Here is a 14559-nt window from a genome sequence, read left to right on the forward strand (position 1 = left end):
CACAGATTTTCGTCCTCTTCTCAGCAAATTTAGTGTATATCAATGAAAGAATCGGACATTACTACGGCTCTGCATACTTTCATAGCATCTCGTCGTAACTGTCATCATATCTTAGTGTTCATCTGTTTTTACAACTCGGCAATGAAGATGGAGGTCCGGCAATTTTAAGCGAGTTTAGAGTAAAAGCAGTACAGTTGATGGTATCTGTCTTAGTTTCTATCCTAAATGGTGTTCTCTCTGGCAGCCGTCCACGAACGTGACCCGGTACCCAAAAGCGACACCTTACGTTCCTCCTGAAGACAAGACCTGTGCCCATGTCCACAAGTCCACCGTCCACTCGGTGCGCTCCAATGGCCGTCCCTCTACCCCCTAGGCTGGCCTGGTCACCACCCTTCCCTCACAGTGATGCTGGCCCCCCTTGCAGTGTGAGGAGCCTGGCCCCCACCAGTCTGGTAGGGCTGGATTCCTCACAGTAGGGCCTGTATTTACTACATAGATTCTCTGAACCCCTTCACTTCAATAACATCTTTTGTATTTGTAAAGCAGTTGGCTACAATTTTCAAGAATCATGTACGCTCTCAGCTGGAATACTGCTCACCCTTGTGGAGTGGATGTGGAGAGGTTGTACTAAAACAACTGGACAAAATTCAGAACAAAGCTATAAGAATAATCAATAACGCTGCAGTATCAAATGAACTACTTCATCTACAGGTAAGACAGGGTGTTGGCTCTCTTGCATTATTTTACGGATACTTTTATGGCAAATGCTCAGAGGAAGTTGCATCCATTGTGCCACCTCTCCACGCCTTCCCCCGTGCTACACAGGTATCTGGTAACGCTCATGACTTGACTATCACACTGCCATGTTGCATAACATCTGCCTATTAGAATTCCTTTATTCCTCGAACAGCTTCTCTTTGGAACTTGCTTCCCTAGTTTAGTTTCCCTCCAACCTACAGCAAATCAAGCCCAACTGTTACAGATTTTTTATGACTGGAAGACACCTGGAATCTGGCGTATGGAAGTTTTTTGTTTGTTTGTTTGTTTGTTTTTTGTGTTCTGTTCGTCTTGTCAAAAAAAAAAAAAGTACCATACATTTCACAGTTAAATCACAGTGCTCTGGACTCTTGTGTATTCTGTAACTTGCTTGGGATTCTTTATAAATACTTCTGATTTTCTGCTGAGAATGGCAGATTTTACTCGTAACTATAGAATATATTCATTATATATTCGTGGCAGTTTATATGTTTTATTATTATTATTATTATTATTATTATTATTATTATTATTATTACTGAGCCACATAGACGAAGTTGATGGTCATTGTTTTTGTACGAAATGTACTTTATCTATGTGTCTGTGTCGAGAACTCAAATTTAAGAAAGTATTGCTTGTCGAGGGAAAAAGTTATTAATAAGAATTGTATAGAGTCACAACTTGAGTTCACATGTCACTCAACCAGCACTGGGATTCATCCAGGATGGATACATAATAGTCAAGGATTCATTTAACAGCATTATTACAGACTACCTGGCTCAGAGATGGCGTGTTGTATTTTTTTTTTTTTTTTTTTTTTTGTCTACCAGAGGGCATCAGGGCACTTGGTGCACAATATATATATATATATATATATATATATATATATATATATATATATATATATATATATATATATATGCAAAATAACCACAGGAGAAATGAAAGGAGCAACAGTGAGTACTTTCGTATATTACATCTTCAGACAGAGACAGAAACGTAAAGGGTAGAGGTCTTTTATGCACACCCGCAGCAGGGAGTGGCACACAGAACAAAGGATGACCTGAATTTTTACCTGCGGCTTAACTTATGGTCACCTGCAGCAGGGAGTGGAACACAACAAAGGATGACCTGAATCTAAAAATGGATGATGCACAGAACAATAGGTACCTTTCTTTTTTCTTCCTTAGGGATGCACGTGACAAAGGAGGGAGGGGGAGGAGGAGGGGAGGAAAGGGGAAGGGGAGGGAGGGGGAAGGGGGAGGGGAGGTGGGGGAGGGAGGGGGAAGGGGGAGGGGAGGAGGGGAAGGGAAGAAGGAGGGAGGAGGAGGAGGAGGGGATAAATACTGCTGCTTAACTTAAAACCTAGAGGATTAATGCTAGGTGTGTCCCACACAGGTGTGACTACACTACCAGGAGATGACAGGGAACAATCAGTTGTTAATCTGGGGGATACTGCTTTATAATTAATTCAGTTAACAATTTATCACACTTAAAATGACCATAGCTCATTTTTACATTCTTTTCATATGTGCCAGAAATTAGACAAGGTTCTATTACATTTCTTTCATCTACTCTTTTTGATCTTGCTAGAATCTTAGAGCCTGCCCAGTATGGTGATCACTGGATGCTTTGTGCTGAAATAAACCACTGCTCTGGTGGGCTGTCCTTGCACTCTATTTATGTTGTGAGATTCTAGTTTCCAGATCTTTTCCAGATTGTCCTATGTTAAATTTGTTACAGCTTTTACACGGGATTGTGTAAACAACGCCTGAATTACTGAATGGGCTGTTCTTGATGAGGTTTTTCTTTATGGTGTTCTCATATTTGAATATTACTTGTACATTAAGTTTCTTCAGTATGTGAACAACATCAAGAAAATTTTCATGGAAGGGGAGGACAAGGGTTCTTTGAATATTCTGGCGATCTGGCTTATTAGTTTTCCCTTCAAGGAATCGTTTCTTGGCTGTATTATGGCACTGAGTTAGTATACTTTGTGGATATTTTAGCTTCTTTCCAATGCTCTGAATCATTTTTAGTTCATCATCGAAAAATTCTGAGTCTGAAATTTTATATGCTCTTAAGTACAGGGATATGAACACAGATCTTTTTACATTAATGTGATGGTTTGAATAGTAATGAACATATAACATAATATTTGTAGGTTTCCTGTATACCTTACTCTTCAAAACATTCTGGTCCCTGATAACTTTTACATCCAAAAATGGCAATTCATTATCCATGTCCATCTCATGAGTAAACTTAATCGATGGAACTAACGAATTTAATTGCAGGAGAAATTCATCAATGGGAAGACTGTTAGGCCAGAAGCACAGGATATCATCGGAGCCAAACTATGTTTTGCTCCTTTATGGAGGTCAGTAAATGTTTCTCAAAGTATTCCATGTAAATATTTGCCAGAACTGGGGAGAGGGGATTACCCATGGCCATACCAAATTTTTGTGTGTAAAATTTGCCTTCAAAGGTAAAAGAAGAGTTCACAATGCACAATTTAATTAGCTTGATAATGTTTTCAGAGGGAATACCATCAATGTTACTACCAGAATGCTTGGCAGGAAAGTTAAAACATCATCAACAGGGACATTTGTGATGGTATTCTCTCTCAAAACATTATCAAGCTAATTAAATTGTGCATTGTGAACTCATCTTTACCTTTGAAGGCAAATTTTACACACAAAAATTTGGTATGGCCATGAGTAATCCCTTCTCCCCAGTTCTGGCCACTAAAAAAAAATTCAGGTCATCCATTGTTCTGTGTGCCACTCCCTGCTGCGGGTGTGCATAAAAGACCTCTACCCTTTACGTTTCTGTCTCTGTCTGAAGATGTAATATATGAAAGTACTCACTGTTGCTCCTTTCATTTCTCCTGTGGTTATTTTGCATACATATCTTCACGGTGAAGTGAACTCTCAGCATATATATATATATATATATATAAATATATATATAAATATATATATATATATATATATATATATATATATACTAAAGTGAAAATTTACAAGTCCATGGTTAGACCAATTTTAATTTACGGGCATGAGTCATGGTACAGTACAATTGCAACAGATCAGAAAGTATTAGGATTTGAGAATAAAAATACTGGGAAGGATTCTTGGGGTAAAGTGGCAAGACAGAGTTACAAATGAAAGAGTAAGGGATATTACGAGAGTGGAACCAGTTAATGAATATGTGAGACTGTCTCGCTGGAAGTGGCTGGGGCACATATACAGAAAAGAAGGTTGTTTAATACAGGATGTGCCAGAGTGGATTGCTAGAGGAAGAAGAGGTAGAGGTAGGCCGAGGGAAACCTGGTTGAGGACAATGAAAAAAGAAGCAGGAGAGGAGTGTTGGTGGGACCTGAAGGAGATGGCAAGAGACAAATATTGGTGGAGAGAGTTCATTGAGGCCCTATGCATCCCGTGGGGTGCCACAGGAAATGACTGATTGATTGATTGATATATGGATGGTCTCTGCCCTTTCAGTCGCATAACTGATGATCGTTTCAGGCCGCCTTGTACCACCGTGAAGGCTCTGACTTACATATATTGATCTGTTTTTTCACCTGACGGAGCCGGGCCACTGATGAGCCTTAGTTATGAGGTAGAAATTAGTCCTTGGCAACTAGTCAGAACAACCCATCTCTCAAGCTACATCTGGCCTTCAACGGGGCTGAAAGGTAGAAAAAAAAAAATACATGCAATAGATCCATGGTTTAGTGTCTTAATTTCACAGCCGAGGAATAGTTCACATGAAAACTATACCCACACATTGACAGTTTCTATATTGGCATGATAAAACAGTTGTGGCCAACAGTTTTACATTTTCACAATAAAAAGAATATATATATATATATATATATATATATATATATATATATATATATATATATATATATATATATATATATATATATATATCTCCCATTCGCACCCAGTGTCCCCAATATAGGACCGAACTGGGTACTTTCAAGATATAATAAAGAAGGGAACCCCCGGGTTGTGACCTGCAAGCTTCGCGACTATGAGCCGACAGGTACGCCTAGCAGCCTTCCAGCAAAATCCCTCGCACAGGTATTCCGGGACCCAATGGGATATATAGATATATATATATATATATATATATATATATATATATATATATATATACTTTTTATTTGTAATCTGCACAGCCATACATCTATATATACAAATATGGCTTAGTTTTTATTTGTAACGTGCACAGGCATATATATATATATATATATATATATATATATATATATATATATATATATATATATATATATATATATATATATATATTGAAATATGGCTTAGTTTTTATTTGTAATCTGCACAGCCATATTTTTTCTTCTGACATTTACTTTCAAGTGTTTTTGTTATTTCTTTGGGTGCAGTATGTATTTAGCTTACAAATAGGTGTGATTTTTCTCTCTGACTGGGAGATTGCCGTCACTCTGCATGCATTAAGGGAGAGGGTGTCATATTTAGCACAGAAAGGCAGTTCACAAATAAAGTGTCAAGCAGTTACTTTTGCTGTCTTTTCTTGCACCTCTTACCACACCAAGGCTCGTACTCCGACGGTTAAGGCAGCTCTCTAACACCTCTTCCTTACCCATTTATTCTTTGATACGATTGGCTAATACCTTTCTGTACGTTATTTATGCATAGTATGGTGATGCCAGACTGATCTTAGTAACACAGAAGACGGCAAGGTGTAATAGGGAAAATAAATCACTTAGAAAGAGGTATAAGAGAACTTCCCAAACCGACTAGAATACGGGCTTTGAATTCGAGGTGATCACTGCCCTTCATTAGCATCATCAAGATATAATTACAATACAAAGTTACCTGTATTATTCTTGCATAGCCATCAGCCAATTATCTCGTCAGTCGATTGTACCGTCACTAACCTCAGCTGACAACGTAACCCTCGCACCCCTCGACGCACGGTCTGTCAAAATTTATTCAGAAAAAAGGAGTGACACCAGTAGGCTTTGCTGGAAAAGGAGGGAGTATGTGAATAACACTAATAAACAGGTATATTAAAGAGAATCAAATAAGTCTTACACTGACGAGCCCGCCCTTTCACTGGTAGCCGGGTCAGGGACATCATTATGTAAAGATGCTTCATATAGGAAAAAAAGAAGAAGGAACAGACAAGAGAGCCCTACATCCGCGAACACCAGATGGCCTCAGGCCGTATATATGACTTTTCTTTGTGACTTTGACCTTCGACAGATTACTCTCAAAATCGGATGTCATTTCTTGCCTAAACATTAACCTTTCCACCAACCTTGGTTCAGATAGACCAAGATGTTCAGAGCTGACGTTGATTCTCTCTCTCTCTCTCTCTCTCTCTCTCTCTCTCTCTCTCTCTCTCTCTCCCCCTGTGACTTAAACCTTTGACTAATAGTTCTTAACATCGACCCTCCATATCTCTTTTTAAACCTAGTCCCAATCTTAAAGTTTAGTCTGCATTGACTAGAAACTGTTTAAGTTGACACTGCCATGTGACTGACCTTTTGTAAAAAAAAAAAAAAAAAAAAAAAAAAAAAAAAAAATAATTGGGTGATCCTGGTCTCATCCACTTGGTTTGATCCAACTCAGATCGAAGCTGTTTTAGTTTAGTGTACACATAAACACACGGATCGAACTCTCATCTTGCCATGAGGCCCTGACTTGTTCTCAAAATTGAATCCCTTTGTTCTTGCCTGACCCTTAACACTTCCAAAGTTTAAAATAACTTGTGTAAACATGTTGAGTTGACCTTGCCCTAAGACTTATTTTTTTCTACAACAGTAAGTTTAGCCTGCTTCTTTGATGACCTTCACTCAGTCCACCAAGTTTGGTTCAAATCGGATCAAAACTGTTTGAGTTAACTGGGTAACAGTCACACAGACGGATGGAACTTGACCTTCCCTGTGACCTTGACCTTTGACTAAAGTGTTCTCAGTTTTGAAAATCACTTGATTCTGCCTAACCCCCAACCCCTCCCCCATGTTTGGTCAAAATTGAGTAAAACCTGTCTTAAGTTAATACTGCTTTCGGGTCAGTGTTTGACCTAACCTTGTGACCCTTGACCTTTGACCGACTTCTGCTCTAAAAACAATAGGTTTCCTCATGGGCTGTCTTCCAATCCTTCCACCAAGTTTCGTTGAAATTGGATAAAATCTGTTTGAATTATTTTTTAACACACACACACACACACACACACACACACACACACACACACACACACACAACTCGTGTGCGATCGCAAGCACCACTCAAAACAGTACCCGTACTCGCTTTGCGCTGTCACGGGTATAAGGAAATAATCAGAGCTGTAGCAGATTAAACGCAACTCAGAATGATTGGTGTACGAAAAGTCAAGCCTCTTTAAAAATTGAGGAAGAGTGTCGTAACCTGGCGGGAAGAACATACTGACTTCATCACTTTCCACCCTTGCCAGCCTCTCTTTTGATGACTTGTTGAAAATAATGACCATTAGTAGCCAGTAAGATGCTATTCAGGCATGGAAACACCAAGAAAACTAGAAAGTATGAGAGGTAAAGTGATCGGTAATGCATAGAAACGCCTCTTTACGAAGCTATAGCGATACAATCTGAACAACACGAGTATTTTATATATAACCAAAGCCCATTAATAACGGTTAACCAATACTCCTGGCACTGGAACTTTTTGTGGCGTTTCTTTTGCCCGTACAACATGGTATCCACCGAGTAACACCAGGGAACAATGGTGATTGATGGCTCTGCCTGTAATCTCTGGTATTTTTCCTCCGGCGTGATGTAACTGACTTCTGGGACCTGTGGAAAGGGCGAGATTCCCCAGATATATACTGAACAGTGTTTTTCACATACACCTTACTCTTTCCATCCTGGAGTGTCATTTGTAACACTCTCCTTGGTGCTGTTGCTAGGTTGTGCTCTTGAAAGTCATCCCTCTTCACAGTCATCGGACTAAATCTAGGCTAAATCCAAATCTAGGCTAACCAATGCACCACCGACTCCGACCTAAGAGAAGGGAGTTAAGACACAAAAAAGTAAGGTGGAGAGTCAACCCCCTGAATCAAGTGACTTTTCTTTTTACTTCTGCTGCTTCCAGGCCAATACATTATAAGGCCTCTCGTACTGAAGGGATTAAGTATTCCTCCAGTATGAACAGTCTTTCCTAAACTGAATAAAAAGACTCTGAAAACAGCATAAATTCTCGTGAAGTGCTTGTCCTCTTCATTTTTAGATTATTTTGCCACTCACGACGGTCAGTTTGTTTTCATCTGACCGAACAGGGCCATTCCTATATATTTTAATGCTCAGTATTGATTTTGCAATATTCGATGACCCTTCGATATAAGACAGAAATGGATCTTCTTGGTTACTAGACAAATCAACTTTCCAATCTGAGAACACCTGACCACCTGAGCTGAAGGGAGTTAGGGATCGTTGCCAGGTGAGAATGAACGTGCTATATTCGATTTTCTTCAGCTTAGGAAAGAACCCCCGCTACAGGAGAGGTTAATGAAGTCTTTATTTAACCCCTCCAGGTCTAAACGTCATCTTAAGCTAAATAAAAGCCTCGGGAAATAGCAAGAATATAAGAACAATCGCGTTTTGGGACTGAAGGGGTGCTGCCTATTTATTTATCATCATTATCACCACCATCATCATCATCACCACCATTACCATCATCATCATCACCATCATCATCAGTATCACCGCTATCAACATCTTCATCATCATTTCAGGTGGGAGTAAGGACAAGACTTCAGGAGAACTCATTCATGTGTTTAGTAGTGGTTTATCCTTTAGCTGTCTCTTCCCCATAGCTCATTGGCGGCTCCTCATTCATTCCATAGCACTTCTTCGTGACCAGCACTCGATTCTAGTGTTAATCTACTGCAACTGCTTAAGGTTCAAGATAGACAGATGGCAATTTTAGGCCAAGTTAAAGTGAACAGGGTATAGTGGTAACAATGCCTTTGGTGTTTGACGAGGATTGAGTACAGAAACAACGGAGTCATTGTTTATTAAGGGAAAATAAACGTATACAGTGACCCGTGAAACACAGTGATTAATTACTGCATCTCTCTCTCTCTCTCTCTCTCTCTCTCTCTCTCTCTCTCTCTCTCTCTCTCTCTCACTCACTCTCTCTCTCTCTCTCTCACACACACACACACACACACACACACACACACACACACACACACACACACACACAGCACGAAGAAATACAACACAGAAGCAATATTAGTATTTTTTTAAACATAATTTCCATATCTTTCTTATTCCAACTTACAGTTTTATTTACACACTGCCCCTTTTTCATCAGACATGTTTTTGTTTTGTTTTTTTGTTTTTTTTTTATAGTTTCTTCTTGGATCCTCCTGCGATTTTCTTTTACTTAAAAAACACTTGTAGATACGAGATTATAAACAGTCTCCATTAACCTCACTGCAGCTTGATTTCTTTCCCTAAGCTGAGCAAAGTCTTAGATACGTAAGACTTAGGCTTGTATTCTCGTCGGTTAAGGAAGCTCCCTAACACCTCTTGCTTAGCGATTTATTTTCGGATATCGCTAATATCTTTTTGGAACAGTATTTATGCAGAATAGGGCGATACTAGAAGGATTTATATATCAAAGTATAGTAAGATTTAATAAAGAAAATAAATCGCTTAGGAATAGGTGTTAAGGAGCTTCTTCAACCGACGAGAATACGGGGCTAGAAGCGTTATTATGTCATCTACTGAAGGGGGTCAACTATACTCTTTCTACTCTTAACTTGGCCTAAAATTGTCATCTTTCCATCTTGTATGCTGAGCTAGGACAAGAGATTAACGTCGCTAGACCATGGTGCTAATCACGAAGAAGTGCTATGGAAAAAGCATGTAGGGCTGTAGCATTTTTTTTTCCACCACTGAGCTATGTGAAACAAGCTACAAAAGGACAACTATCAGGGCCAAGTTAAGGTATAAGGACTAGAGAAGGTGTAAGAGGCAGTTTCCATCACTACCACAATCAAATTACCATCTTCATTACTAAACTCTCCCAAGGTAATTGCACCTATATTATGAAAGGAAAAAATAACTAGATATATCCAAGGGGGTGGAGGTGGTGGCCAAGTGGTAAGAGAAGCTGTCTGCTGGTTCTGAATGCACTCAGTTTCGATCCCACGTCAGGTCAGGGGACGGATTGATGATCTGAAAATTCGCTAAAATACTTTCCTGATCCTTGACACAAAAAGCCAGCGATATATCATGAAATCACCCAGCTAAATCCATTACATCAATCTTGGAGTGAAATAACCTTCTGCCTGTATTCATTTCGAACGTTCGGCATTAGCACCGAAATGGTGACATGTGAAGGTGCCTGTGGAGTGGAAGGACTGGCGGACTCAGGGAGCGGATTATGAAGTCTGCAAAGCCACGAGTCGAACACACACACACACACATCACACACACACACACACACACACACACACACACACCTGAGAACGCCAATGGAAGGATAGCAGTGTGTTGGGGCCCATCCAGCATTTTTGAAAGGGGGAGGGGGCAAAACATTTCCTTTTTTTTTCTATTAACGTCGATCATGCAATTACACTTTATAGCAACAGCAATAACAAAAAAGTATGCTCTATCTCCAGTTTATTTTACAACTAATCTACAACAGAGTTTTTTTTCTAACACAGTCAAATGCATAAGCATTAGGAATACTTCGAAACAAGTAATAATGGTGAAAAAAACGCGTATTTTTGTTTTTTATCTGTATTACAAGAGGCGAGGTAAATATTGCAACGTTGGGGTATCTTGTTTTTGCTGCTTCTGGGGAAAATCTATGGAATAAATCTTCTACTACACTCAGACCCTTTATCCTATAGCACTCATTTTCACAAAGTACACTCTCACGGCCCAGCTCCACCCCCCACCACAGGATACAGCTTATCCCATTCATTGCTTTTTCCCTCACCCTTTCTCATGAGGGCATACCGTGCTTTCCTACCCTATCCCCAATAACCCACCAAATCCTTACGTCAAGGCCTCTTCTCACAGGATGTGCTGTGATAAGTAGACAAATATATATACAGTTTCATTTAGATCTGTATAGTACGTCCACCTTAAGCTGGCGCAAATTTTCGTTTTTCAGCTGCATAATTGATATTTCACCTGGGACAGTGGCAGAATAATGCTATGACTCTACACCTTTCCATAGCAACTCATCACGATCAGCATCACTTCGTATTATTAACATAATGCTACAACTCCAGCATTCAAGATATATAGAGGTGGCCGTTTGTGTGAAATTAACCCCTTCACTACTCCGACGTCTAATTCAATATAATCAAAGTATCATTTAGTCAGTATTAACCAATGGAGGGTTAATTTAGGCTGTATCTAACTTATTCAGACAGACAGTTTCATGCTACAGTAAAAAATAAATGTCTAGATGTACCACAGAATGAAAACATAAATGCATCATCGGACTGAATGGGCCTTAAATTCTTAGTTACAGCTCAGCATTCATGATGGAGTCGTGGCAAGTTTTAGGTCGAGTTGAAGTTGATGAGTACAGCAAAATGACAGTGGTTGGTACAGGGTCAGGAACAAAGTTATCCTAATTATTTCCAATTCTCTTCTACTCATCACTTCTCCTCGGTGGCTAACGTTCCTGAGCTGAGAGAGACTTGGTATATTTTTTCTGTCAGTAACATTTTTTGTGATTCTCCTTGATACGGTGCGTCTGGGTGGAATGTGACGGACGTGCCCCAAATGTGATGCTGATGCAGTGAAACAGTAGGCGAATTCCTGTCCCCAACTGTGCGTTGATATGTGCGTTGAAATGTGCGTTGATGTGCGCGTTGATAAATTTTCGCTGAGACTCATGGTGCAGCACAGGCCGTCGATGAACACACCAGGTGGTCTGTCCTTATCTTGAATTCACCTCGTCCTTGGCTGAATACTTCCTCCTTCTGTGATACAGATAAGGCCACTCATCATATCGGATGTTATATTGTGTGCAAAAAATATCAACCCCTTCAATCTCAGTACGTAACTTAATTCTTGTTACTACCAGATGATTTTGTTCAACTTAGATTTTCTGAGCTCAAGAAGTTCCAACTGACCTCCAATGACACCCTTATCTCGACTTGTGGTCCTTCATAAGTTTTATAAATATGCGTGGTAGCAGAAAATGAAAACTTAATAGAAAATGTGTGACTGGATTGAAGGAGTCAAGCTTCTGCAAGTTCTTATTTTCATCTGCAAAGTAGTAAAACCAATATAAACAATATTTATTTGAAGATCGTTTTAACCAGGAATGAAATGCCACTGAAGGTTGCCAGTTTTATCCTAGATGTTTATATTTGTGACAGTATAAACAGCTTTTTTAAATACCATGAACCATCATGTCACTGAAGGTAATTAGGTATAACATACAGGAATAAAAGTATTGCAACGAAAATCTGTCATTCCAGAAGAGAAATCATTTAGCACTTAAAACTGCCTACAGTCCCAAGAGAAGGCAAAATGGTTTCCAAACAAATGCAGCACACTTGCATACTCTGTGCACATGGACGGTATGACTAACGATTATACAAGAACACAGGATCCCCAAATTTGTGTTTTTATGGTTTGATCTTAGACCCCTTATGAAGCCCTTTAAAAGACCTTATTTACTGAAATTTAAAAAGTCGTCTTGGGTTTTTTACCTAAGGGAATAATTGCACCGAGTCTGAAGCGAGGTGGTGAAGAAATATTGGAATGGAATCAAACTGCAAAGTGTTTGAAAGAAGAGACAGACAGACACAGACAGACAGACAGACAGAAACTGAGCATATATGCCTTTTGTATTATTCTCGCATACCATCAGTGTTTGAGGCTCAGTAATAATAACCTGTACAAAACGTAATAGTCACGTATAAATTATAAGAACCAACAATTTTCTTTGAGCACAGACGCCTCAGAATCTGCCACTGTATTCTAGTCACAGCAGTCGTGTCTCTTGGAAGAACTTCTAACTCGCAACGGAACATTCCTACCAATGATGAAGTACACAGCTTTCTTGATTCTGATTCTGATTTAACCCATGTGCCTGGAGGGACGTTGCAGCCAGGATTACACACTTAATGAAAACTCGCCATTGTTAAGGTGGGATTTTTAAGCTTTGTTCGAGTGTAGGGGTGAACAGTTTGCGATGACACTGTTACTCGTGCACTCAAGAAAGCTCCTTCAACAACACATCTTCATTTGGTGGCAAAATCCTGGCTGTGAGTTTTTTCCATCCAGGGGTAGGATTACAGGTGAACTGGAAACTATGGCTTAACGAATGTGCGTTTATGAGCCATGGTTCGCCGACACTTTCCTGCCAGCAGTGTGTCTTGCCTTACACATGTCTCATTTCCCCTTGAACGTCATATAGGAACCTTCCCTTTTAAACTGTTTTCTTGTGCGTGTCATTTTTCTAGCACAAAAATACCTCATTATAACACCATCCATGGCCCTAACCTGCGGGGTAGTGTACAGGTAAACATATAATCATGGTAGTACTACATAACCAGATGCTTCAAGACCAGCAACTGTATCATGGAGTGCGGCGCCTTTGGTCTCTGGCAGCAGGCAGGTGACGAAGGCAGCAAGCAAGGAAGTGCAGCCCAGGACTATAGATGGCGCTGACCCCCACACACTTCGCTGCATACGAAAGATGAAGGTTTACAACTTTACATTAATACCGTCGATTTTACGACCAAATCCCAAACTATACCAAAGAGTGAACAGGGACAGTGGGGAAACAAATAGGAAGCCAGTCCAAGAACTGAACTCGAGTTATGAATTTATGATCTAGGTCTCTACTTTGGTTCTAGGCTTCAAGAGGCTGTAGTAATGAACACTTTTGGCCAAAAGGTCTCATGACTGGTACGGGAATCTAAACCAGGACTTCTAACTTGTGGGCCAATAATGTTTCTGATCACATCGACCACATCCCAAAACCCTCTAGGGCCCTACAGAACATTCATCACTGCCGACACCAGGAAATCCCTTCTTACGAGGAACAAGGAGACTTACAAACTAGTACGCAAACCCTAAGTCACCTTACATCAACTCATACTGGGTCAGAAAACAACAAATAGGCAATCTTTCCACTCAGTAACAACACACACCTCCTTCACTCCAGAAGAGACACGTAACATTATCAAGAAAATAACGAACTCTGCAAGGAAATCAAGACAGACAAATTGAAAGGGTACTGTCATGTCCACGTTAAATTAGCTTAGAAAGTTACCTTTTTTTCCAATTTGAATGCTGAACTGTTAGAAAATCAACACTAGAAACTAATTTTAGAATCACGAAGAAGTGCTATGGCAAAGCGGACGTACAGCAGTAAAATGGTTTATCTCACCACTAAGTTATGGGAAATATTTTGCCGAAAAACGAAAATCTCCGCCAAATCAGACTTTATACACACGATATTAGAAAATTTAAATAGGCAAACTGAGACATACTGCTTTGACCAACGACCAGAGAAGCTTTAATAATGTTTCAGATTTGGGTAGCAGGGGGTTAAGAGGATTCAATAAATGCCATGAACTGAACCCTCGGCATGAACGGAACTCGATCAGTATCACCATCATCATCATCATCATCATCATCATCATCAAAAAAAAAAAAGAGAGAGAGACAGAGAGAGAGAGAGAGAGAGAGAGAGAGAGAAAGTAAGAAGGTTGGAGAAGTATCAAATGCATGTACGGAAAAACAGACCACACAACCCATCCTCACATCAGCCA

At 39.8% G+C, this 14559-nt stretch overlaps 3 protein-coding genes across 3 annotated transcripts in view; 2 read left to right on the forward strand and 1 right to left on the reverse strand.

Moving 5' to 3' along the window:
* LOC145406581 (DBH-like monooxygenase protein 1) overlaps nucleotides 1-868 on the forward strand; it is a 40364-nt gene extending 39496 nt beyond the window's left edge. The window contains exon 10 of the mRNA XM_080277659.1: nucleotides 245-868. Coding sequence (XP_080133785.1) covers nucleotides 245-373 — 129 coding nt within the window. The 3' untranslated portion in view covers nucleotides 374-868. The remainder of the gene's footprint in view (nucleotides 1-244) is intronic.
* The window catches only part of LOC145406681 (DBH-like monooxygenase protein 1), a 588166-nt gene that overhangs the window by 63351 nt on the left and 510256 nt on the right, over nucleotides 1-14559 (forward strand). The gene's annotated exons all lie outside the window — the stretch shown is intronic.
* Nucleotides 13359-14559, reverse strand: part of LOC145406582 (DBH-like monooxygenase protein 1) — a 32200-nt gene continuing 30999 nt past the window's right edge. Inside the window, exon 7 of the mRNA XM_080277660.1 lies at nucleotides 13359-13465. Within this exon, the coding sequence (XP_080133786.1) occupies nucleotides 13359-13465 (107 nt within the window). The remainder of the gene's footprint in view (nucleotides 13466-14559) is intronic.

Source organism: Coenobita brevimanus, chromosome 71 (assembly GCF_032717465.1).
Source record: "Coenobita brevimanus isolate Jiangsu-jjx chromosome 71, ASM3271746v2, whole genome shotgun sequence".
Taxonomy (NCBI): Eukaryota; Metazoa; Arthropoda; class Malacostraca; order Decapoda; family Coenobitidae; genus Coenobita; species Coenobita brevimanus.